Source organism: Sinohyriopsis cumingii, chromosome 13 (assembly GCF_028554795.1).
Source record: "Sinohyriopsis cumingii isolate HCF-2022 chromosome 13, ASM2855479v2, whole genome shotgun sequence".
NCBI lineage: Eukaryota > Metazoa > Mollusca > Bivalvia > Unionida > Unionidae > Sinohyriopsis > Sinohyriopsis cumingii.
Genome location: NC_142973.1, coordinates 22,746,961 through 22,773,851, shown reverse-complemented (window position 1 = coordinate 22,773,851; position 26,891 = coordinate 22,746,961). Strand labels below are relative to the sequence as shown.

The 26,891-nt window shown below is 34.0% G+C and overlaps 1 protein-coding gene across 3 annotated transcripts in view; it reads right to left on the bottom strand.

Annotated features, from left to right (window-relative positions):
- The window catches only part of LOC149785046 (GATOR complex protein Iml1-like), a 219,312-nt gene that overhangs the window by 50,222 nt on the left and 142,199 nt on the right, over nucleotides 1-26,891 (bottom strand). For all 3 annotated transcript variants that reach the window (XM_089978764.1, XM_089978765.1, XM_089978767.1), the window contains 7 exons: nucleotides 21,715-21,861; nucleotides 20,088-20,173; nucleotides 10,081-10,255; nucleotides 9,469-9,554; nucleotides 5,126-5,243; nucleotides 3,405-3,478; nucleotides 1,433-1,501 (listed from right to left, as the gene is read on the bottom strand). In XM_089978764.1, the coding sequence (XP_089834890.1) occupies nucleotides 1,433-1,501; nucleotides 3,405-3,478; nucleotides 5,126-5,243; nucleotides 9,469-9,554; nucleotides 10,081-10,255; nucleotides 20,088-20,173; nucleotides 21,715-21,861 (755 nt within the window). The remainder of the gene's footprint in view (nucleotides 1-1,432; nucleotides 1,502-3,404; nucleotides 3,479-5,125; nucleotides 5,244-9,468; nucleotides 9,555-10,080; nucleotides 10,256-20,087; nucleotides 20,174-21,714; nucleotides 21,862-26,891) is intronic.

Sequence of the window (26,891 nt, the reverse complement as noted above, 5' to 3'; positions counted from 1 at the left end):
AAAGGTATCACTGTATGCTATTTCAGATTACCAGCAATAGGAAAATTGCATTAATGCTAAAATGCACAGTTCGTGATCAAAATAAAATATCATTGCCCGATATGAAAGACAGATGTTTTTTTAAATATACTTTATTGACCCCGTTTTGCTGAAGCTTTTATCAAAGAGAGAATGATAAATTATATAGTAAGTGTAAACTATGAAAATACATACCTTACTCTTTCAGTTTAAGTATTCACAATATTTATATCCATATAGACTCCATTTATGTTAAATCCCAAGAATGGCCACTTCGCATGCTAATTTTCTTTGCAAGTACAAGGACCTCTATATTCCCGACAAATAAGATTATTTTTTTTAAAGTGCATGTATTCTTCTTGTATATAGGTGGCAATTGTTTTTGATCTTTGCTCATACTTCAAATTGCTAACAGTTATATCGGCAAGTTAAAAAGATGTCACTTGTTGAGAAATTTACATGAGTAACCAGCATTTCCTTTCATTATGTGGTACCTTATTCATAATAACCTATGGGTAGTCTCATTTCCCTACTGGTAGCCCAACTAATCTCATCTGGTCTGCCAAATCTTTACATCAAACAGGTGTTAGCTTGGAAAACCTGATTACAACTGTAGAATATTTAATTTGCATGTAAATACTATTACAAAGACATGTGCTTTCTTGGACAATGGAAGTGGTAACTAAAACGAGAAGGCATTACTTACCCAGTAGTATTATTTGATAATGGAACAGAGTACTGCACTTGTACAAGAGTAAGATTACAGTCACCAGGTAAGTGAACCATACATATTATAATCATCAAGACATTTCTTTCTCTATCTTTCTCATAATGGGGCATAATTTTTATTTGATCATTAGGTGCAAGAAGAAAAATATGATGGAATATCTGACTTTGTCATGGTTATTCATCTTCTAATTTGTCAATTCTAATGCACATGCATGTAATCAAATTTAAACAAAGTACATTACTAGTGCATGCTGCTTTAGCACAATTACATCTGATGTACATTCATTTTTAATACTGATGATCATGTAATTGTTTATAATCCTTCATACTGTGGGGTCCCATACTTTTTAATCCAGGATCTCTTCCCCAAAATGAAATATTTTTTACACATCATTTTTCATATTTATTGGAGATTTTTTTCACACAAAAAATTACTTGACATATGATAAAACGATTCAGATGACTTAATCAAAATACAAGTCAATTCTGAGTATAAGACAAAGCTAAAATTTTCTGGTAAAAAAGTATCGTTTATAGGTTGGCAAATATGGATATCAATGACCAGTAGAATTAAAAATAATAATATATAGAGTTTTAAGAAAAACAAGCAATATATCCCTAATTGATTAAGAAGTTAAGAAATTTAATGAAGGTTATGTGCAGATACGACAAAAACTAAACTTACTTTGAATCTAACATTGCCTCTGCAATTTTCTGTAGTGGTGAGGACTGATTCAAAGGCTCTTCTTTGGTACTGAAATATGACCAACACCTTGTAATTAGAATTATATCATACTGTGATTATACTCCTTTAATAAATCTGATTATAATTCTAACATACCATCATTATCATTTTTTCATATTGTGATTATAAATCTAACATAATTTAATTACCATTTTCTCATAAGTGATTATAATTAGATCATCATAATTCTATCATACTGTGATTATAGTTTTGTCATATTGCAATTATAATTCTATTACACTGTCATTATAATTAACATATTGTGATTATAATTCTATTACACGGTGATAACAATTCTGTCATACTGTGATTATGATTATATTATACTGTGTAAATAACTATGTCATACTGTGATTATAATTCTCTGATACTGTTATTATAATTCTATTATACTGTGATTATAATTTGAATATATTGTGATTACAATTCAGTCATAATGTGATTATAATTCTAACATACTATCATTATCATTTTCTCATACTGCCATTATAATTCGATCAAACTACGATTATAATTCTGTCATACTGTGATTATAATTCTATGATACTGTGATTATAATTCTATCATACTGTGATTATAATTCTGTCATACTGTGATTACTATCATACTGTGATTATAATTCTGTCATACTGTGATTATAATACTGTGATTATAATTCTGTCATACTGTGATTATAATTCTATCATACTGTGCGTATAATTCTATCATATTATGGTTATGATTCTATATGACTCTATCATTTTATGACACTGTGATTATAAATTGATCATACTGTGATTATATTCTATCTTACTGTGATTATAATTTTAGTAAGGTGTGTGATTTGGATTTTTAACATAGCTTTTCAGTCATATCACTGCAATGTCTGCAATGTGGCAGTTTATAGTGATGTCTAGCACTGGGGCATCATGCCACAGACATGCATCATGATATCCCACCCAGTCACATTAACCTGATACCAGGACAAACAGTCCTAACACTAACCTCTTAATGCTGAGCACCTAGCAAGGCAGCTGTTAGTACCATTTTTATAAAAATCATTGCTATGACATGGCTGGGGTTTGAACCTGCGACCTCCCACATCTGAGGTGGATGATCTAACCACTAGGCCACTGGAGTGGTCTCATTTTAGCAAGGAATTGTTTTGTGATGGTGAAGGACTGAATGATTCCCTAAACATTGATAAATGTAAATCTGTCTTTTAAATATATTTCAGACTGAGATCACTTTCTGTAATGTTCTTCACCGAATTTGTGTGAAAATAAAATTGCCAGCAATATTCAAACAGAGTAGCATAAAAAGTGTTATAAAAGCATCAGTCTTCTATGAAGCCTCTCCCTCTTGCAAGTATGTCTGCTTTCTTTTCTTTCCCCTTAGACTTCATAATTATAAATGCAAAACACTTTAAGTTACCAGAACTTTTTTATTTGAAATACAAATGGCAGTTTACGGTTGAGTCACAAATGAAGAGGTGTACCAGTACATGATTTGCCTACTGCTATCCTTTGGCAGAAACTTATCAATCTGATTAATTTTCCTTTTATGTAATTCATTTTTCTTGACACTAAAATATCTTTATTATTAAATTATTTATCATTAAAATTCTATATTTACTTTTCACAATTCAATCATCTACGTGATCCAGGCATGGATACATTCTACAGGAATTTGCATTGTGAAAACCAATTCTTTATCTTTGTATCAAATGTACATGATATCTACCATGCTTTTTTATATAACTGAATCTAGTTATTTTTGTATATATTAAAAATAAAATTATAGCTACATTTATTGACATGATTTAGTAATTGCCAGATTTTAATTATCAAAATTTAAATTAGAAAATCTTGGACAATGAAATACCTAACAACAAATTTAACACAGTGATTATAGAATTCCCATGCATGATTACCTATCTATATGCAGGTCTGGGGCTTTGGCTGCATGTCCATCTGCTCCACTCTGTACACTGGAATCACCAGAAAGCTACATAAAAATAAAGAAAAAAAACTATACCAAGGTAACATGTTCTTCAATATATAACATCAGGACTTATTTTACACCACAGAGGGCAAGACATAAACCAAAATGCATCCTTGTGATTAGCTTTCCGCTAGCTTGCCACAAGGTTGCAGCAAGCTTGTATCATCAAAATAAGCTTGCAAATAAATATTTGTTAGCTTGTGCAAGCTTGCACAAGCATGGCACCATTTCTGGTGATTTTCTTAAAAGGATCTGCAAGCTTGCACAATTTGCAGGCTTATAAAAAGCATAAGCTTCTACATATTTCCAGACTCAATTTCTTAGAGAATTTTTGTTCATTGCCTGCTATATGCATATAAACTGTAAAAACTTTTAAACAATTTCATATAGCAAATATTCAAGAAATAATTTTATGCTAAAGGTGACAGTTAATTTAATAATTGGATTATTTAATTTCCAGCAATTACATTTTGTTATATTTAATATTGCCAAATTTATATAATTTTTAATGTGGTAAATATCAAAACTTAATAATAATAATAATAATAATAATAAACAACTCTATTATTTACAGATGCAAGAAAAGTAAATGATTATGATTTTATTTCCTGCTATTATACATTTCCACACAATATCAATGCTCAGATAGTGAGAATTTTCTTTTACAAAAAGGGGGGGGGGGGTCCAGCCATTATTGATAAAATTCTGTTCTGAAGCTTTTGCTTATCATCATGTATATTATGTGTCCCTGTTGCTATTACTGTAAGTGTTGTGAATATATGAAATAGTATCATTATTATTATATTAATATTAGCTGCCAGAAGTTACAAATCATTGGCATTTCTTTTCATACTAAATAAAAGCTTAAAATGTATATAATTATTGTTTTCTGAGAGAGAGAGAGAGAGACCCATCCCATTCTGCCAGCATTTTATGAAGAATTAAGGTTGATGAATTTTGCTTTTCTAAAAAAAAAAATCAAATAGTAAAATCATGCAAGATGAAAAGTGGTTTTCCGCAACAGAGACTTAATTTGGCATCAAGACATCAAGGACGGTTACTTCCCTTGTTTTCAGTCCTGAGACTGGTTTACAAGTCAAAATCTACACATAACATACCCGAGTCTGATTTACTATGGTCTACATAGCAAAGACAAGATACTTTCTGTACTTCTTCATAGAGTCATAATTTATAAGTGTGTGTGTGTGATTTGGATTTTTGACGTAGCTTTAAAAAAAAATCAGTCATATCGCTACAATGTCTGCAGTGTGACAGTTTATAGTGATGTCTAGCACTGGGGCATCATGCCACAGACATGTAGCATCATGTCCCACCCAGTCACATTATCCTCACACCAGGTTGACCAGTCCTAACGTCCTAACACTAACCAAATAATGCTGAGCGCCAAGTGAGGCAGCTGTTAGTACCATTTTTGAAAGTCTTGGTATGATTTTTCCGGAGATCAAAACCCACAACCTCCCACATCCGAGGCGGATGCTCTAAACACTGGGCCACTGGAGCAGTCATTTATAAGTGTAAGATGAGGACTATTAAATTCTTACACATATCGACATTACAACAGTTTTCATGTAAAAATAATTTAACAACGACTTAATGCAACTTGAGAAATTAAGCACCACAAAAAGTTACCTTCTGTTTCCTAGATGGTAAAGCTTTCCGCAATTTATTCAGAATTTCTATATATCTAATAAACCCAGAGGTCATCTGCTTCAACTCTTGCTTGGACATTTCTTCATAGACATCCCCTCTAGAATAAACATAAAATGGTTACCACAGCAATGGTAAACAAAATGATTAGCAATTATGCATGTTTTTGGCAGGTATTTCAACAGAACACTCTAAAATAGTTATGATTTCAATATAAGCAAGCAGTCCATCTGCTCCAATTTGTAGATAACTTTGTATCTTCCTTAAACTTAACATTTATGCAAAGCTATTGTGCAGGGCAGCAGACAGACAAAAAGTATTACAGATGACATTACAGTGCAAACAATATGGTAGTTTCATACAAAAAAAAATACTGTATGGAAATGTAATGCAAAAAAACAATTGTTGTGAGTAGACCTTGAATGTATCAATGTGGTTTTACCTTGCACTATGGGGAATACAAATCAATATATTTCTACCTAGGGCTATGAGGAACACGAATATAAAATTTAACCGGAATCTGTTAACTAAATTTAACTTGTAACAGAAATGAAACATAAAGTCAAATTCTATTTTTAAAAATAGTCCTTCACCCTTAATCTACTGACTTAAAAAATAATAGTCTGTGTTGTCTCATTTGTGTATTCTACCTATGCAAATCAGCCTGTATCCCACAGCAATGCTGCAAGGATTAGCAAACACACAAAGTCACCTAAGTTACTATTAGTCAATCAAGAAAATCTGTGGAATTGTGATTATTTCTGACTACCTTTGTCTTTTAATAAACTTCATGAAAATTAACTGCATAAAACTGCCCAGTGTTTATATTTTTTCCATGAGCATGAAGAATAAAGCTAATGAATCATGACTGTTTAATAAGTTACAGGCATATCATGACCTAGCCATTTTTACAAAACATGTTTATTTAGTGCTGAATGTGCACAACCCTACGTAAACTATCTCTCAAACTTTATATTATGCTGATTTTAGTTACTGGACTAAAATCTGACGAAAATTCTTTCCAAAGCTAAAGGCATAACATACACAGTCAAACTCATTAAAAATCTTAAAGGTGGAAACCTATTTACAAAATTTTATCAACCTGAGAAATATAGTCAGTACGTCTATAGTCAATAGGTCTATAGAGATAACAAGCTCTGTTAATCAGATGAAAGATCCCATTAATATGCACAGATTTCACTTAATATAAAACAAGTCGTAAACCACGATGATATAAACTTATTTACAAAGTTACACTAAAATCTGATTAAAATTTGGTCTCCAAGGAGGTAACAAACTCAACCAATTCGATACATGAATACCTCAGAAAAATGCATAGATCTCGCATGTAATTAAATTCATCCAACATATAAGTAATATAAGACTGCTTAACAGGTTTGATCAAAATCTTATAAGAAACATAGTAGTTAAAGTGTCAACAAACCAAGCCAATTTTATGTAAGATCAAGTCATTAATACGTCTGGATTTTGTTCATAATCATATTCCCAACTGAGATGATGATGATATAAGCCAACTTACCAAGTTTCATCAAAATCCTATCAAAAGTACAGTCTCTAGTGTGGTAAAAACTCAGCCATTCACAAGTACGCTCACCTCTTAAATATGCCTACATCAAGGTCATATTGAAAACTCATCCAACATCTTGACGATACTAGCCTATTTATCAAATCTAATTAAAATCTGGTTTTTAAAAAAATATATCTTCTGTGGCAAAATGCCGAATGAGACACAAGAGTACCTCATAATATGTGCAGATCCTATTAGTAATAAACTCAATTCAATATCTTGATGGTATAAACTTATTTACATCTGATAAAAATCTTACCAGAAATAGTCATTACAGTGCTGTTAAGCCCAGCCAATAAAATGCAAAATCAAATCAATATTATGTGAAGATGTCACTCATAACTGTACTTATCCAATATCTTGATGATTCAAATTATATTTACCATGTTTGACCAAATCTGGATCCAAAATACAGTCTCTACAGTGGTAACTAGCTAAGCCACTGTAGCAAGTTTACATAATTACGATGTGTGGATCTTGCTCATTACTGAACTTGACCGAGATCTTGAATACAAAAGGCCACATTCCAAGCTGAATTAAAACTGGAACAGAAATGCAACTCCCAGAATGATAGCAAGATCTGCCAATCTGATATGAGATCACCTTGTTAACATGTATGAATTTCGCTCATTATTTAACTAGTATGAGATCTTTATGATGCATGCTGATATTCCAAGTCGGATCAAAATAGGATCAGAAATATGGACTATAGAATGGTAACAATCTAAGGCAAACAGATATAAAGATCACCTAATTAATATGAATGGATTTCAAAAGTTATCAAACTTGTCCAAAATCTTCATGATTTGAGCCCAAATTAGAAGTCTGTTCAAATTCAGAAATATCATATGACTTCCAGAGTAGTAACAAATAATTACTGACAGACAGATGATGGATCCTACATGACAGACACAGACAATACCAAAAAGTTCAAATGACAGATGAGCTAATAATGACATGCCAAGTCAAACTCTAACTACAGTCATTGTAAACTTCACCTTCCACCTAATGCCTCTGTCAATCTATTCACGAGAACCTTTAGCTAAAATGATTAATATTTCACTGAAACTGTCAAACAACCTTTTAATTATTACGTGAAAAAAGAACTACAAAGGCCAAAGAACTCTGTGTTTGCTTCCTTGAGCTCAGACACATTAAAAATTCCATTGAAATCTTTCCAATAGTACCTGGATAATATGTGTACTGTATATAATGACATGAAAAATGAGCCAAACTACAAACAACACAGACCCTGATCTCTTGTTTGTTCTACTAATTACTCCTTACAAACTGCATAGGCCATGGTCCGTTGGCACATTATGTGACAGCTGATCTGGGTCTTACAGTCTGCAGCTGATCTGACTTATACGAGAGCATATATGGCATACATTTGTATTTTAAAGCTGAGAAAGTTTTAACTTGAAAATGTGCTTATTGACAGCAAAGTGTATAAAGTTTCAATATTTCAACTCAACTGACCAAAGTTAATCATACATAACATTACATGGTGATTGCCTTAAAGGAAATAAAGATAAGACAAAAAAGACAGAATTAAAACAAAGTAAACAGACAGTCACTCATCACTCAATAAGACACAGACCAATCTCCAGACGAGTAAATTTTGTGTTTCCTTTATCCTTACTTACACACCAGAGCTCTAGATAATAATGCAATCAAATGGATAATTTAATCCACGGTTTGGAACTAAGTAAGTTTTTTAAAATTCAATGGGTATTCCCCCAAAAATGCAAACCAAAAACTTACCATACCAGAATGAGTCGTTATCATCAAGATATTAGTCAAGTCTTTCAGAATGAATCAAACAGCTTTGTGACTAAGTCTAATTCAGGGCGTGAGTGATTTATCTCAGTCTGAATGACAATTCTGACAGTGATCAAGTACAATAAAACATGCACCAAACATCCGGAACTTGTCCCTTTAACATTGTTTATATTGAATGAATGTACCATCATAAAAAATGGGCTGTGCTTACTGCAAGAGCTATAACCTAGATGCTTTGGACTAAATCATTAAAATTAATTTGTTTTACACAATTTCAATGCATTCAAAAAAAATTATATGCTTGGTCAATTTGTTTATAATATAATACTAATCTATTGGTCTGATACACTTAATTTTGCTAGGAAAATACCATAAAACCAGTGATGTAATGCTTATTTGCAAGTATACACTTGATTGTACAGTTTTACCATATACACTCACCTATAAGTCATACTGCAAAGATCATCTCCACCATAGCATTTGTGCCTGCAGATTAAGGTCTATACTGTTTGTTCTAGTGATTACTCCTAACAAGCTGCACAAACCCAGATCTACCGGTGCGTTGTGACAACAGATATGGGTTTATGCAGTTTGGAGATGGACTCCTCTTATAAGTGAATGTATATTGTATATGTTAAGTAAAAACAAAAAATGGGCTTCCACCTGCCTACCTGCCTAAACAAATAATGTGGTCACATAATACCCCATATTAGAAGGATTATACGGAGAAATGATATAACATAAATTACTGAAACAATACATGCGACAAAAGTAGGTTATGTACTTGGATGAATTAGAATTTTATCATTGTATCTTGATCCACACAAGTGATATGCAAAAGAAACTTTTAATTCATGTATTTATATCAATACAAAAAAAAACAAACATCAGGTCATATGTAGCATAAAACCTGCATACCTTTTTCTTTTAATTTAAGAGCATCACCAACCCTTACCTAGGACATTTCCCCTCGATGATCTTCTTTGTGCCTGCATTGTTGCATGGTAAGAGAAAGAATCTACTTCTCCAAAATTTTAAGGACTGAAAAAGAGAAGAAGCATGCATATACTGTGCAATTTCAAATCAACTTTATTTCCTCTGAAAATGTTCTTGTATGGTCTCAAGTTTAAGTAAATATTTGCTAGTAGTATTTAATACAAAATCTGCAGGCTTACTTACAAATACATGACAACTTAGTTTTCTTGTAACTCTGGAATTTTGAGAAGCAACTTGGTAGTTACATCTATCATCAAAAACTTTGACATCTGAAACTGTATTAAGCAATCCATCCCAACAAGGAAACTCAAGGGAAAGGCCAATTTTGTCCAGTATATATATATATATATATATATATATATATATATATATATATATATATATATATATATATATATATATCCTTTGAAGCAATTCATCCCATCAAAGAAAGTCCTTTGTGTAGCAGAAATGGTTGCTTTACCTGTATAATACATTGTTAACTTTAGCAATGGAAAACTGGGATGGACTATAAAATTAAGTGTCGCTGATGTAACAAAAACAAAAGAAAACCCAAACAAGCTATGATTACCTCCAGCAGTCCATATTCTCCCTCCCCTCTTGTACAGATGTACTGGTCCAAGTAGTTCCAATTGTAGTTCTCAAGCTTCTCGTTACGGAACTCGCTCCATGAGCTGTCATAACTGTACGAGTCTGGGGCCTGGAAACGGTATCTGTAACTGTAACACATCTGGGGATTGGGGTGTCTGTAATATAAATAAAATACCATTTTTTAAAAAGCAAATTTTTATGCAAATTATGCTTTTCCAAGAATACTGACCCAATCACATTATGTTAGGAATATTAGCCTGCTAACTCATAAATCATCCCTACTAAGAGATGAAAATCATCTTATCCAATTTCAAATAGACAAAGGGCTGTAACTCTTACCCATTACTGCCCCTTGGCACCGCTAGCCACTAGGTGCTGCTAGTTTTTAGCAGAGCGTGATACTAATGAGGATGCTCATATGGCAGGGTGGTTGGGAGGGTTTTGAAGTAATGTGGCTGGGTAAGTATTCTCAGAGAAACATAATTTACCTAAAAATGTGTTTTCTCCTTCATATATGTTCCCCAATCTCATTACGTTAGGAGAATAAATAATAGGAGGAGGGGATGCTGAGCATCAGACCTCTACCTTGGGTATCATTCTAGTGAAGAATGGCTTAATTCCCCCAAGTGAACCATAACCCGTTCTCAAAACTACATAAGCAACACAGCCTGTATTCACCTGACCTGTGACTCTTAACATATGATCAAGAAAATAAAAATCAAAGCAAACACTAGTAATGTATTTGAAACTATTAAGCTGCTAAATTATTGTCATAACTAACAAAGAAGTGAAAGTGTCATATCTGAAACCTATGATCCTGTTATGAACTTTTGCACAATACTTAGTTTAAATTAAACCAAATGTCTATCAAAACAGCATGAAATAAAAATAAACCAAGCAAAAACTATCAAGAGGCACTTTCGAATTTCTCTAATAAGAGCTCTGTAACAGATGGAGTAAACCAAAACAAAAAGACAAATTCACACTAACTCATAATGACTTTGTAGAAGATCATCAACAGCGTAGTAGGATGGGGGTCTTAAAAGACAAAGTTCCGAAAGGTGACATAATCACTCAAATTTTGCCAAAATTGTAAAATAAGTAGAAAAACAGTAGATTGATAAATCCTCACAATAGATCCAAAAAGGAATATTAGATGGGCCTAGATGAACTCAAAAATGGCCTGATTGCTGGTTTATGAACTGTACAACATTTGCTCAGTATAGTAGTGAAGTAAAAACTAGTGACCCATTGTGGTATCAGGTATAACGGTACCAATTGCGCAAGTCCAGGTGGGCGGAGCTTAAGGTGTATGGAACATTGTATTCAGAATTAAAGAACAAAACTAGCTGTGATTGGTGCATTATGTAAGACTTGTACTTTCTGTTTGGCTTAAAAAAAAGTTGAGCCTCTTGGCAACATGTGAGTTTGTGTTAATTTCTATCTAGATCATATTTTGTATTTTTTATGATTTTTTTAAAATATGGTACACATGACTGAAAATGTGCTTGTTGTGACTAGATAACTCTTACCCCTGTCTAGTTCCAGTAGAGTTATCTCTCTTAAATGCAATGGAGTACCTGGTTATGTCATTGTCAAATTGACAATCTAGCATTGTTCTATATGACAGCGTGTGACATGCATGCCCAAGTAGGACAGAAAGTATATTTATTTCACAAAACATTAGCATTGAGGTATATGGAAAAACAATTGGTACCGTGATACCTAAAGGAAAGAATAGCCTCACAGTGTTTCCATAGAAACGCATACATGTGGGCGGCATTTATGAACTATACTAGTTTGATGTAGGAAAACAAATGTATGCTGAACACTTTTGGTCAAATATTGAAAGTTCTTTAAGAATAAAATGTATGAAATCTTTAGAAAATAGCACAAGATGGCTTTGGATGGGGACTTTTGATAACTATAGCTATGATAGATATAGACTTGTGTTACCTGATGCCTTTATGTATGTGCCGTTACCTCCTAGATTGGAATGCATGCAACAAAATAAGTTATGTAAACATAATATAGTTGATTTTGGCCAAATATTGGCTATTGTACCTGCAAAAGATGAAAAATCATGTGTACAAAAACAACTATCTTGTTCTTGTAAGGCATGCCATAAACCAGGATAGAGAACATTCTAAGTACACTTGTAGATAGATCACTTGTACCATGTGGGATGTTCTGGCATGAGTAATTTTTAGGTAATTTATTAAGGATTTGGTATTCCTTCCCATTTTGATTTGAATTGTCCTGCTCTAATTGTCCCTTTTTTTTTTACACTCTCCTGCTTTGAAATTGTTCATGTAGTTAGTTCAGTTCTCTTGCATTCCCTTTTGTTGAAGTAGCAGTGAATACCAACAAACAAGAACAGTTTCCTTAAGTCAGCATTTCCCATTGGCACTTGTATAAGCCCAATTATAATCTACTATTGACTTTCAATTAATCCTATTTCTTTCTGTCAAGCTGCTCCTGTGGAATTTCCATGTTTGGTCCAACATTACAGAATGATAACCATTTTATTCACACAGTGCGTATTCATTCCATTCAAATCCACACTGTTCTTGAAACTTTGCATCCCATCGCAAGAATCCAAATTGGCATGAGATGATATCTGCATGGTTATGGAAGGCTGCACTCTACATGCCGGCATTGTAGAAAATATGAACTATGTGATATGAAAGAGCTGCGTCATCTTAGAAATTAAAATTACATGACTCTTGAGGTCTCCACTAAACATAAGAGTCTAAATGTTAGGTTCTCACTTTGTCAGTAATGTATTTTGAGATAATTTAATTGCAATGAAGTTAATACAGGTTGTTGATGAACTCATCTATATTACATGGATAATGTATTCAAGGTTACCACACCTTATGTATATCATTCAGTTATCTCCCTTACACCAGTCATAACATTTCAAGGAAATAAAATCTCACATTTTCAGTGACTGATTATGAAAATAAAGAGAAGATTTGTGAAGTATTATATTAGCCCTCAATCTTGATGCAAATGTAAGTAGAAGCAATTTGATAATTTCTCACAGTAAAGTTTACAAGTTTAAAAACTGATAAGGTATGTTCTGCTTGGCTCTGAGATAAGTTTCTCTCTATCTTATGACAATTATTATTAAATTCTTATGTAGAAGAAATATACTTTATATGTATCTATATTATCTAAATTATTCACCCTTTTATATTAGATGGAAATGAACACAACTTCACTTGAAATTTGGGTCCTGTAAGGGATGTTATAGCACAGTTGCCTTTGGGCTGTCCTTGGACCTGTTGGGCCCTGCCCCATATATTTGTCCAAGGTAAGGTCATCAAACTTTCACTTCTCATTTTTCGCATTGCTGATTTTGCCACCTTTAATTCCTTTATCATAAGCTACCTCTCCCTTTTAGATAAACACTTTCCTCCTGTTTTTAACTCCATTTGATGTGCTATACTTAGTGTTTATATTTGGCATTTTTCTGTATTTTATTCCCCTAATTTCACCTCCCAATCCAAACATAACCACTTAGAAGCTGCGATTTACTATATTTGGTGACTGACTGGCTTATTGAAACAATTTTATTCACATTACAAAGGAGGAAAGCTTACTATTTGTGTTACAAAGAGGATGGGTAGGTGGACCTTTGTGTGAGGACTGGTGGTTAGTGACCTCTTGTATCTGTAGATAGTGTAAAGTGGTCAAAGCTTATACTTTATAATAAGATTGGGTCATGTCCACCTGTCTCTGATGTTAAGTTCTGCACCTACCAAACAAATATAAATTCCTTTCTTTTAGGTGAATTGTACATTTTGAAGTAGGACAGGTGCATACTATTTGGTACATTGACCTTTGACCTAGTTATTACATAATATGATATAATGTGATTTATCCCATATCACCTATGTGAAGTTCAATAATTGCTGATATGAATAAGATACAACTCATAGTTGAAAGAATTCATTTTATTTCAAAAGATGATTTTGATGGTGAAGCAAAAGTATGAAAACAATAGTTCAAACAGCTCAATGACATTTCTATACACATTCATATAAGACATAGGTTAGTACCTCATCAAATTGTTTTTCACAAGTGAGACTAAGTATATTTGTTACTTATACAGTCCCGAACTATTTCACAGATTATTGGAAAAATTAAGGTTTGCTATAGGTATAACGGTACCAATTGCGCAAGTCCAGGTGGGCGGAGCTTAAGGTGTATGGAACATTGTATTCAGAATTAAAGAACAAAACTAGCTGTGATTGGTGCATTATGTAAGACTTGTACTTTCTGTTTGGCTTAAAAAAAAGTTGAGCCTCTTGGCAACATGTGAGTTTGTGTTAATTTCTATCTAGATCATATTTTGTATTTTTTATGATTTTTTTAAAATATGGTACACATGACTGAAAATGTGCTTGTTGTGACTAGATAACTCTTACCCCTGTCTAGTTCCAGTAGAGTTATCTCTCTTAAATGCAATGGAGTACCTGGTTATGTCATTGTCAAATTGACAATCTAGCATTGTTCTATATGACAGCGTGTGACATGCATGCCCAAGTAGGACAGAAAGTATATTTATTTCACAAAACATTAGCATTGAGGTATATGGAAAAACAATTGGTACCGTGATACCATCAAGGGAAGGTAATGGGCAAGAGTTACTGCCCCTTGTCTAGCTGACATAGGATAAGACAATTTTTGTCTTTTAATAGGGCTAGATTTGTGAGGTAGCAGGCTAATATTCCAAACATAATGTGATTGGGAACATATTTGAAGGACAAATGTGAAAAATTAAACTCTGTTGAAACTGGGTGGCAGAAATTTAAGTTACAAGAATCATGACACTGAAGAATAGATTTAGAAATGCAAACAAATTTGAGGTCAAAATGTTTAAGCATCTCATTCACCATCTTACATCTGATTACTAAAAGACACCATAAAATGTGTCCTTAGAGCTTAAGTTAAAACCTTTTATTTAAAGCAAACTATTTTACAGTAAAACTTGATTTGAAGGACCTCTTATAAGTGACCACCTGTCATTTACAACTAAAAACATTGATTATACTATATAAATGTGGTGTTACAAGTGAACACATGCTAAACACAACTAGTGGCAATGATTGTTTTCACAGCCCTGTAATGAACGATACTATTGCAAAACCAGATTTAAACAATACAGACAATGATATAATCTTTTGTAACCAAGACTGCTAGAAAAGTCTACAGGTGAAATGCAAACTGTTCGAAATTAAGGCGTGAAAAAATTATTGGAAATAAGCTGAGTCTGGTTACTGGATTCTTTTCATTTACAAGAAAAATCTACATACAGCAGACAGTAAACCAGTCTTGTGTACTAGTCACACCACTACAGCATTGTCGTGGTCATCAAAATCCCTATTAACAATAACCATTGCATCATTAATTGATTAGCAATCATGGATTGCACATATTTCAAATGTATGTATTGTTTGTTTATGTGTCATAAAAACTAGCACAGTGCAAATAATGGCATCATGAGAAATCTTCTCACCCTGATTTCAATGTAGCATGACAGGTACTGCCTTAAATTGTTTGTCTCTGGAGTTACAATATGTAATGACCAGGGTGAATAAAGTCTTTGTCTTTTCTCTTATTAAATTATTTGCATTTTCTGGATAAGTTCATTGTACAGTAATTGATAATGTCTGTATCCTTTGCTGCTGCTATTAAAATTAAATTAAAACCCACACAAAAGCCAAGCATACCAGCCAGTTATTGTTATCTATTCACCTTAGCACATTGGTTAATCCTTTTGTTTATTTAGTTTCATCAATTATTTATGCTGTATGTAACTTAAGTTTTGGCTTGTGGCCTGTAAATAAATTTACTGAATACTGTATTTACTGTATATGTTGGGACACTGTATTTGTTGGGATACAATAAATTAATTTTAAAAGTAATTTTTATGTGCACTGTATGTTCTGGGACACATTGTTTCTTTTGAGTCGTAAGTTGTGGGACACCTTTTAACCCATTCGAAAATTACATGTCGGAAATTGCACTCCAGCTGAAATTTTATTTTAAAAAATATAAAACTTTGTACTTAGATAAAACTCTTTAATCCACTGCAGCAGCATCTCATCAACACAACCCTTCTCCTACACACGTACGATCTATTCTTTTGGTACATGAATATTTTTTTTAAGCGTTCTCATATCGTGAAAAATTGTTAGAGGCAACACACCACCTGAAGCGGAAACTAGTCTTGCTAATTCTCACACTTTTGATGCCCATCTTATCGTCAGTCCATCCAGGAATGCGATCAAAGTACACTAGAGTTTCATCCATGTTAATGGTCATATTGTCAGCGAAATGACCCTTTTCTCTTCTGGCCTTCACGAATTCATCACGTGACTTTATTTTCTCCAAATCTTCTGGATGATCGCGCACGAAGCACTACATTGTGTAACTTTAAAAACCGTTCCAGTATTTCACTTTATTTTCAAAATTTTTGTGAATAGTGGTGAAAAGGAACCAAAATTAGCTTCCATATCTCGACCGTCTTAGTATATTCAAAGCTAAAAAATAAAAAATCGGCACACTTAAAAGAATCCATAGTCGGCTTCCGAGGTCAGCTTGCTTTGCAATAAAATAAGCATTGTATTGATATCCTTTAAAAAAAATTCAGCTTCACAGTCCAAAGTCGGCTTCCGACGTTGGCTTGCTTTGTAATAAAAATAACCTTAGTCTTTTATGTCCTGTCAGTAAGTTCAAAGAAGAAGTTTACTGCTGGCTGCCAGTTGTGTTTATTTACCACCAGGGCTTCTATGTGCTTGGCATCTGTAGTAATACTTAATACAAAGGAGCATTGATGTCTATGGGTAAATAGTAAGGATACTTTTGTAACCCAAGCTGGTGAAAAGATTGTCACTTGCACTCAAGTGAATGTGTTTTCAAGTAATGATTTTTATTTGCGAGATACTGTCATACAGTAGACCTGGATATAAATTAATCTTGGCTATTCTGCACCTAACACCATGCCATGCATGAATGGCAGTTGTCTTCAATATATCAGTTGATTATTTCCCTCTCATTTGTTTCTCTTCTGGCCTTCATGAATTCATCACATGATTTTATTTTCTCCAAATATTGCTGGGACATAGACATCTGTGCACAAAGCACTATATTATGTCACTTTAAAATCTGTTCCATTGTTTCAATTTATTTTCCTGTGAATACAGTTGAAAATGAACCCAAGTTTACTTCCGCATCTCGGCCGTCTTTGTATATTAACAACAAAAAAATCAGCTCACTTCACAGAATCCGTAGTCAGCTTCCGATGTCAGCTTGCTTTGCAATAAAATAACATTTGTATTGATATTCTTTACAAAAAAAAGTAACGAAAATCGCTTCTGAGATCGGCTTGCTTTGCAATAAAAATAACCTTTTGTCTTTGATGTCATGTCGGTAGGTTCAAAGAAGGAGTTAAATGCTTGCTGCCAGTCGTGTTTATTCACCACCAGGGCTTCTACGTGCTTGACATATGTGGTTACAATTAATACAAAGGAGCATTGATGTCTGCGGGTAAATAATAAGGATAATTTTGTAACCCGAGCTGGTGAAAAGATTGTCACTTGCACTCAAGTGAATGTGTTTTCAAATGATTTTTATTTGCCACATACTGTCATACATTAGACCTGGATATAATTCAATCTTGATTATTTTCCACCCAACACCGTGTCATGCGTGTATGTCATCTTCAAGATATCGGTTGACTATTTCCCTCTTGTTTGCAATTTTGTTGGCTCCAGTTTTCAGTTGGATAACATGTTCAAACCTTCGAGCACAACTACACACAATTGTTTCTCAATTATTTTGTTAATGAACTACGTGGTGTGTAGTATCGGACATAATTGATATACGCTACAGTATGGAAGCCTACGTCACTTATACGGATTTCATGGAAATATTTTATTCTTTAATGCTCATGTTGAAAAAAGGAATAAATGATAACAACACAAGGTTAGTTTCTTTCTTTTTATTATCAATTAAGCATTTTATTTATCTATTTTATTGCAACGTGCAGGGGGGGCAAGCACAAATGCAATACAAATTTATTTCATTTCTTAAGTCTTGGGACATATGACTAAAATGAAAAAATGTTTCACCTTAAGTTCTGGGACTGGAAAAAAAATAATTATTTTATCGTGTCCCAACATATGCGGTAAATACGGTAAGTGTTACTACAGCTAATTTTGTAGCTCAATATTAATTATAGATCTTGAATCTTATAAAATATTAAAAGGATAACTATAAGAAATGGCTAAAATGGTACAGTGTCAGACTCATTATCCAAGGGTTGCAGGTTTGATGTTTGCCCAGATGTCAACATGTGTCTGCTGCTTCAGTGAGTACTTAAGGCACTTAACTCCTAATTCCTTTGCAGAATATAGCATATAATGTGATAGAAGTACAACACACACAAAAAAGAACAATTTCTATATCAGTTCTGTGCGATGTTGTCACAAAGTGTTTTGTCCACTGTACCAAATAGATGATCTCCATATCATCCATTTACTGTCCAAGAGATATTTCTAATTTACTTTTAGATTTTATGGATCATCTATACCATTTATCTTTTAGTACTTAATGTTTATGTTTTTGGAAAGGCCTTATCTTCCAACATGTTTTTTTAGCAATTCTTTATATTTACATTTCCTTTGATTACTCTTAATCAGCATCATATAGCCAGCATTGCGCTGACATGCCTTAAAGCTTGGGGATATAGAATAATGGAATCAGAGGCTTAGTGGTTAGCATGCTGTCTTGCTGCCAGAAACATGTGGGTTCAAATTCTACCATCAGAATAGCCCAAGATGGCAGCTGTGGCTGTCATATTAGATATCAGATCAGTATAAGATTTATTTAAGACAAACTAGGCACTAGATGAAATCTTACAGTAAAAACACCATGCTGATATGGTTTTCTGTTCCGGAGAAGCAGCAAAAACAAGATCTTCCAGCTGTCTGCTGTGGTAGCCATACTGAATGTCTGATCAGCACCATCTTTATTTAGTAACAACTAGATGTCATAAGAAGTCTTTTGGTGAAACTCAGTGCTAATATGTTAAGATGACTTTAAATTCAGGTGGATTATCAATAACAATATTTTTCAAGATGGCTGCCATGGTAGTCATATTGGATTACAAATCATCAAGGTTTTCATTTAGAACCAACTTGACATCATAAACAGTCTTTAAGTGAAAACCCAATATTGATATGACAACCCATTCAGAAGAAGTAGCAATAACAAATTTTTCAAAATGGCTGCTGTGGTGGCCATACTAGATATCCATGTAGAACTATTTTCATTTTGGCCCATCTAAGTCTTTGGGTGAAAATCAAATGTTGATATGACCTTTTATTCTAATGGTTCAGCGATAACAGGATTTTCAGTATGGCTGCTGTTGTGGCCATACTGGACATCAGATCAGCAACATTTTCATTTAGAACCAACTAGGTATCATAAGAAGTCTTTTAGTAAAAACGATATGTTGATATGAGCATCCCTTCAGGATGAGTAGTAATAACAAGGTTTTTAAGATGGCTGCTGTGGTTGCTATATTGGATGTTTGAGCAGCACCATTTTCAAAAAGGACCAAATAGGCTTTGTGATGAAAATGCATGAAAAGTTTCATGGCAATTCTCCAAATAGTTTGCAAGGTGTAGCAATAATAAACTTGTGCAAGTGGACATATGGACTTCAGACAATGAACAAGCCATTCCATATGTTTTTAGGTCTATGACCAGTAGAGCTAACAAACTGCCTTTCCTATATATATGTTTAAATGGAACAGCCCTGAAACATTATTTGAGCCTTTACTGTTTGGAATGACAGAGAAAAGAATGGTGTGGAATTATAAAAGCATGACTAAAAGAACACATTTATTTTGCTGGGGAGGTCATTTCAATAATTTTGCAAAACAATCATGTCATGTAAACTGAAGCTTACCTGGGTCTGAAGCGTGTCACAGTGATGGTTCTGTTTACAAGGGATACCTGATGAAATATCCTACCAATGCTAAGGTAGTACTTCTCCTGCAATTTGGGAAACAGTGAGAGTAAGTCTATATTTTACAGTACAAAAGCAATATCAATTTATTAATCTATTATCTTCCTAATTTCAATATTGTTCAGTGGACCTAATACTTTGACATGTTTCTCAATGTTCTGACTCCAATTTATTTCTGCAAATAACAGTTATAGCAACTGTTCATTCTTTCGTACAATATAGGTGCTAGACAGACTAGTATTATCAGGCACTCAGTGTTAAATAATGATTCACAGAGATCTTGCATTGTACTTGTCTGATCTTGCATCTGACTTGTCTGATCATAAATTTTGACTTGCCTGATCCTGCATTTGACTTGTCTGATCTTGCATTTGACTAGTCTGCTTCAAGGGGGAAAGCATTTAATATTAATTTTAGACTACAATGACATTTCAAAGCAAATTTGTCTTTAAATAGCAGTTATAAATATGGCAGGAATTTTAGTGGATTAATTTAGCTTAATAGTGCCACATGTAAATAATGAGGACAAGAGGATAAGAAAGAAAACATTAGAATTTAAAAACATTATTTTAAATAGTAATTGTAAATTTGTGATAACACTGCTCTGGTGTACAGGAAATGGCCAGCCATTTTTAAAAATGTTTTAAGAAATTGAACTTACTGGATATAGTAGTAGTAACATCACATATGGGCTTGAATAACATTGCACTTGTATGCAATACTTTACAATCCCTCCACTTTAAGTAAGCCAATTTACACTCAATGCAGCAATAAAAGTACACTGAAGTGTTTATGAACGTATCCGAAATCTGATATTCTAACTGCAGTTCATGATAAAAGTGTAATAAATGGCCACATGTATAGACTGATCTAGAGTCTGTAACACAGAACTTTGCTTCCATTAGTACAGTTGTAACAATCAAATTTCATGATGGAAGACAATTCGTTAGTGTTTGCTTAATTAACATGACACTCTATCTAGAAGGTATAAACAAACAAAAAATTAGCCAGTTTTGTAACATAGAATGAAGAAAATTTATTTAATTGCCAATAGACATGTGATAATTTTGCAGGTGCAAGTGCTGACAATGTTAGAGATACATCTGACTCAAGCTTTAATCAAGCGGCAAGTAAGATGTCTTTGTGCAGTCAGATATTTCCTGTACTGCTTAGTTTTTGATCCAAATTACATGAAAATAAATTAAATTCATGTGATTCCTATTGATGCAAATTAACTGAAGAGATTTTTTTCAGATTATTTGTCATTAATGGATATTTCCATCACTGGAAAATACTGACAGCTTCCTAAACATTCAATACATAATTCGGGATACAGAAAAAATATTTACTGCTCTATCGCATATACTAAGTATCTTGATCTCATGGGAAACAATGGCGCTAATTGCTACTTGAGGCCCTGCTTTTGATCCAGAGTTAAATAAACAAACACATTTATATGGAGCAGAATCCTCCGCTTCCTCATTCTCTGATCAGACCGAATTAGGCTAAATGCTAACTCTCATAATTAAGCAGGTTAATGTTGTTATTGGTTGGTTTTACTACTTACTGTTTGTTCTGCTACTGGCATACCCCTAACAAGGCCTGATGGTTGTGGACTGGAACTTAGCTGGTTAGCACTGCTTATGGAGCCCACTGTACTGAAAGTGTTGCTACTTGCAGCTGGAGTATTAGGCATCAAAATCAACTGAAATCCCTGATATTGAAAATGCAACGTTTTAAGCAGAACTTGAAATTTGTTCATATAACATGAATGCAACCACTGCAGTGCCTGAGAAACTCCATCCATACTCATGGTATGGCATAGAAATATGACAGGCATAATAATGAAGTAAAAATAAAACACTTGAATATTCTCCAAATATGACCATGTTCTTAAACATATATTCCAACAACAACAAAAAAACATGTTAAAGTTTTAACAAGTCTAATGATGATTAAGGCCTAAACCACTATTGCCATTTTTTCAACATAAAATGCAATCTCATGCTCAAATACAGAATTTTTTATCTTCAGTAATTCTGATGAATACTAGATCTGTGTGTGTGAGTCACATATGCTCACTGAATTCAAAAAAGTCCAGAAATTTAAAAAAAAAATTGGCAAAACTGCTATAGTGGCACGAAAATTGTACAAGTAGGTCTTCATCACATAAGGTTACATTAAACAAGTTCAGAAATGTGAAATACTTGATAAATTGCAAAAACAACCTGAAATCTAAGCAGGTCATTTATACAGTCAAACCCGGTTATCTCGATTACGTCGGGGGTGTAAAAAAATCGTCGACATAACCGGGTCCCGAGATATCCGGGTTCATAAAAACCGGTAATTTTAAAAATGTCCTTGAGCATTACTCCTGTCTCTTGCTGGTGTTTACTGGAATCCCCTCCCACTGCATGTTACAATAAAATAAACAAAACGCTTAATTGATAATAAAATGAAATGAACTAACCTGGTGTTGTTATCATTTATTCCTTTTTTATCATCATAAGTAATTTATTAAAGAAAAAATATATCTATGAACTCCTTATATCACATGTAGCGTATGCATCCATTACTGTAGTGTGCATCACTTATGTCAGATAACACACAACGCATTTTTATAATTGATGTGAATATTGAAAAACAAATCATGTTTGGTTGTACTCAGAGGTTTGAATATGTTATCAGATTGAAAAATGGATCAAAGAAAATCACAAACGAGAGAGTGAGAGAGAAACATCCACCGATTGCTTTCAGGCACCCGCCATTCACGCATAACGCGGTGTTAGGTGCAAAATAACCAAGATTGTATTATATCCAGGTTAATATATGACAGTATCTCGCAGATAAAGATCAATAAATGTTTTTGAAAATACATGTACATGTACATGTACATTGACTGTGAGTGCAAATGACACTCCTTTCGCTAGCATGGGTTACAAAGAGTATTTATTAAAGCAAGTTAATGTTGAGTAGACTACTTACCCCGCAGGCATCAATGCGAGTTTGTATCAATTATGATTCCAGATGGCAAATAAATAGATGCGCGGGTGGTGAATAAACACATCCGGTAGCGAGCAGTAAACTAATTCTTTGAACTTACCGGCAGGATATCAAATACGGAAATTTCTGATGAAGAATTTCACCAGCAGTGTTTAATTGCACAAGAAATTAAAGAGCCTCAATCAGAAATAGGTCTTGAAGCGATGGCTGATGAGATTGCGGACTCCATAGGCATTGCTCGGGATGAATTTTCTAATTATGTTCACGTGGATGATGATGCCAATGCCTATGGTGAACTTACTGATGAGGAAATAATCCAATCGGTGACAACGAAGCAGATACAATCATGCAAGCAAGATGATGATGATGATGATGATGATCAGCCTATCACTATCCCAAGCTACAGTGAAATGGCTGAATGCATTAAAAAAATGAAATTGTTTGTGGCAAGTGTCGACGGTGCCGAGCATATGTATGAAAACGTAAGTGCTTTTGAATCGTTCGTTACAAATCAGCACCGGAGTAAACAAAAGCAGACTGATATTACTTCATATTTTCTACAAAAATAATGTAGTGCACATTATGATATGTTTATGTACTTGTGTGTTTTATAGATGTATAGATTCAAAATGAAAAAAGTATTCATTTTTTTATTCATATATAGTATGCGTTTATTGTACATGTACGTGTAGGTAATTTTACCGTATATTTTTGTATTTCCACTTCATTATGTTCAGTTTATAATTCCTAGATATTTTGAAAATATTGCTGACATGTTTGGCTATTTTGTCATCAAATGCTATACAATAAATCGTCATGATATTACGTGCATATGGAGCAATTTCATGACCTGAATATTCAGCCGATCAGCACTTTTCCGTCTGCACATTGATTATTAATGTGTACATGTACATAATATTTCATTACTTGTATCTCCTTGATTGTTGTTTCTTGTATACATGTACTTCGGAACATAATTCATATCTGAAATGTACCTTAAGAAATAAAAGGGAAATGATAAAATACACATGTAGCTGACATCTAAGATTCTGCGTTTTCGTAAAATAAAGTTACATTGTAATTTGTACACACTCTTGTCTTTGTGAATCCTTGAATATTTTATGTAGTGAACATGATATATTCTTAATAAACTAATCAATTAAGCTACTCTTACGAACCAAAAATAGAAAGAATATGAAATAAACATGTGACTACTGCCATAACGGACCAAAATTGTGCCTGAAAATCGATCGCTTTTGCTGACTATTTCTTGTACAATTTCTCTGAGATTGACGTTAAAAAGTTGCATTTCGTCGAATTAAGCGGGTCCACATGTTACTTCGGACCGAAACTTATGCCCGACATAACCGGGTTATCGACTTAACAGAGGTCGAGATAAGCGGGTAAAAAATAGCATAACAAAGAAGAATTTTTTCGGGACCGGACCAAAACGCTCGACATAAGCGGGTTGTCGAGATAACCGAGGTCGAGATAAGTGGGTTTGACTGTATATGAATACAAAAATGCCTGCCAAATTGCATCTGTCTACTTCATGAGGATTTTGGTTCATTATGTCCAAATCGTTAAAAAATGTGTACAAAATTAAAAAATGGTGTAATGGCCACAACCGAACCACCATTATCCACATCATCCTGGTCAAAGCTCTTGGGGCATTGGTGAAGCTGAACGGAAGAGATAAAAACTGAAATATCCCCTGACTCACATAAAACCTACGAGGTATTTCCTGCAGGCAGGGGAAGTGAGAGTATGCATCACGAAGATGCAAGAAGACAGCCCAGTCACAAGTTTATTGCATTCCTGACTGAGTTGGTAGTCTCCACTTTGAAATATTCTTCCTGAAGAAATTTGTTCATGGCAGAAAGATTGAGGAGTCACAACACCATCTTTCAACACAAAAAAAGATCCAGGAATAGAAACCCAGATTTCTGAAGAAGGGTGTACACCTCTTCCCTTAGATAAACCAGTTGGACTGGTGAAAAGAAATGGGGGTCTACAAATGGGAAGGAGCTCCCCTTTCCTAGATAGGTAAACAAAGGGCAACACCCATTTTAAAAGAGTTAAAACGGTAACATGGAGAAAGGGGGGTACTGACTTAATTGTGTCCCCAAACTATCAATCAAAATGCAGTGTCCAAATGCTCAAAGTCCAGTGCCCAGTGACTGGCAGCTGGTGACTAGTCGGTGATAGAAGCAAGATTACTTCTCTTCCCTACCTTTGGGAAGGTGCAGCTCATACCTATCAGGCACTGGCAATTTCCCTCCCATGAGTGGAGCCAAGGACATCTCCCTCACAACAGCTGACAGCATTGGTTCAAGTGTCAGTGATCTGAGGCTTGTTGGCAATGTCTGAACCACTCCCTTTCCTGCACTGGAGGAGTGGACTGCCTTAAGCCAGGAAGTGACCAAGACCCCTCCTGGAAATGGAGGAGTTATCTTGAGATGAAGAAGCAGGACCTTCCTTCCTTCCACTGTTAAAGCAATGGTATGGGGAGAAATTGACTAAAACAACAAAAAGGATATATTTGGCAGAAAAGAGGCCAAAAGACAAAAATGAGACTAAATTTTGTGGAGCATCCTGAGATGTGAATTAGCATGCGAGTCCGAGGAAAAAGAGGAAGCTATTCCATATTTTGGATATGACTAATGCATCAGACTGGGATCATGTTCTATTTCTTTCTAGCCATCAAATTACTGAGGAAGGAATATTCAGTCTGCACTGTTAAGTCAGTCTGCTCTTGCAGTTTTCTGAGAAGCTGAAAATAGCAATTGTTGAGGAATGCTGTACAGATGATGAATGAAACATGAAATACAAAGGACGTCAAGGTCAGGCGAGTTAAACATTGCTGAGATCATATCAGAAACTGTCAAGCTATGGCCTCATGCTAACCCTGGTAAAACCAATAATTGCTACAATGATCCTCTCAAAACTGAAAACCATACTTTAACTTAGTACATGCTTTCAAACTTGTAAGTTACATATGATAAATGATATTAATTAGATGTAAAAATAAGTGTGTGTGTGTGATTTGGATTTTTAACGTAGCTTTAACAATGTTTCAGTCATATCGCAACGATGTCTGCAGTGTGACAGTTTAAAGTGATGTCTAGCACTGGGGCATCATGCTGCAGGCATGTAGCATGATGTCCCACCCAGTGACATTATCCTGACACCAGGCCCAACCAGTCCTAACACTAACCTCTTAATGCTAAGTTCCAAGCGAGGCAGCTGTTAGTACCATTTTTGTAAGTCTTTGTTATGACTCGGCCAGGGATCGAACCCATGTCCTCCTGCATCCGAGACAGATGCTCTAACCACTATGCCACTGGAACAGTCATAAAAATAAGTAATTTTATTATATACTGAAGTGAAATAAAGAGACTTATGGGTAAAAAGATATTTTTTATTGCTAAATTTTCACATGTGAAAAATATATCCTTACATTTTCTCATATGAATATATCCTTATATTTTCACATGTGAAAATATCAGATTTCCATCATGCCACATGACACCTGATTGTGTGTGACTACAAAAGTTGTATCTGCAACAACAACAAAAATGAGTACTTTGTGAGCTACAACAAATAAACAGAAACATTTCAGACTTTGATAAAGTAATCTGACCAGACGCCATCGTGTCTCTCTGAAATTATTTCTCTTTATTTCCTTGACAACAATGACAAAACCTGCTGATGTATTGCTATACTGGACAAACATTGTTT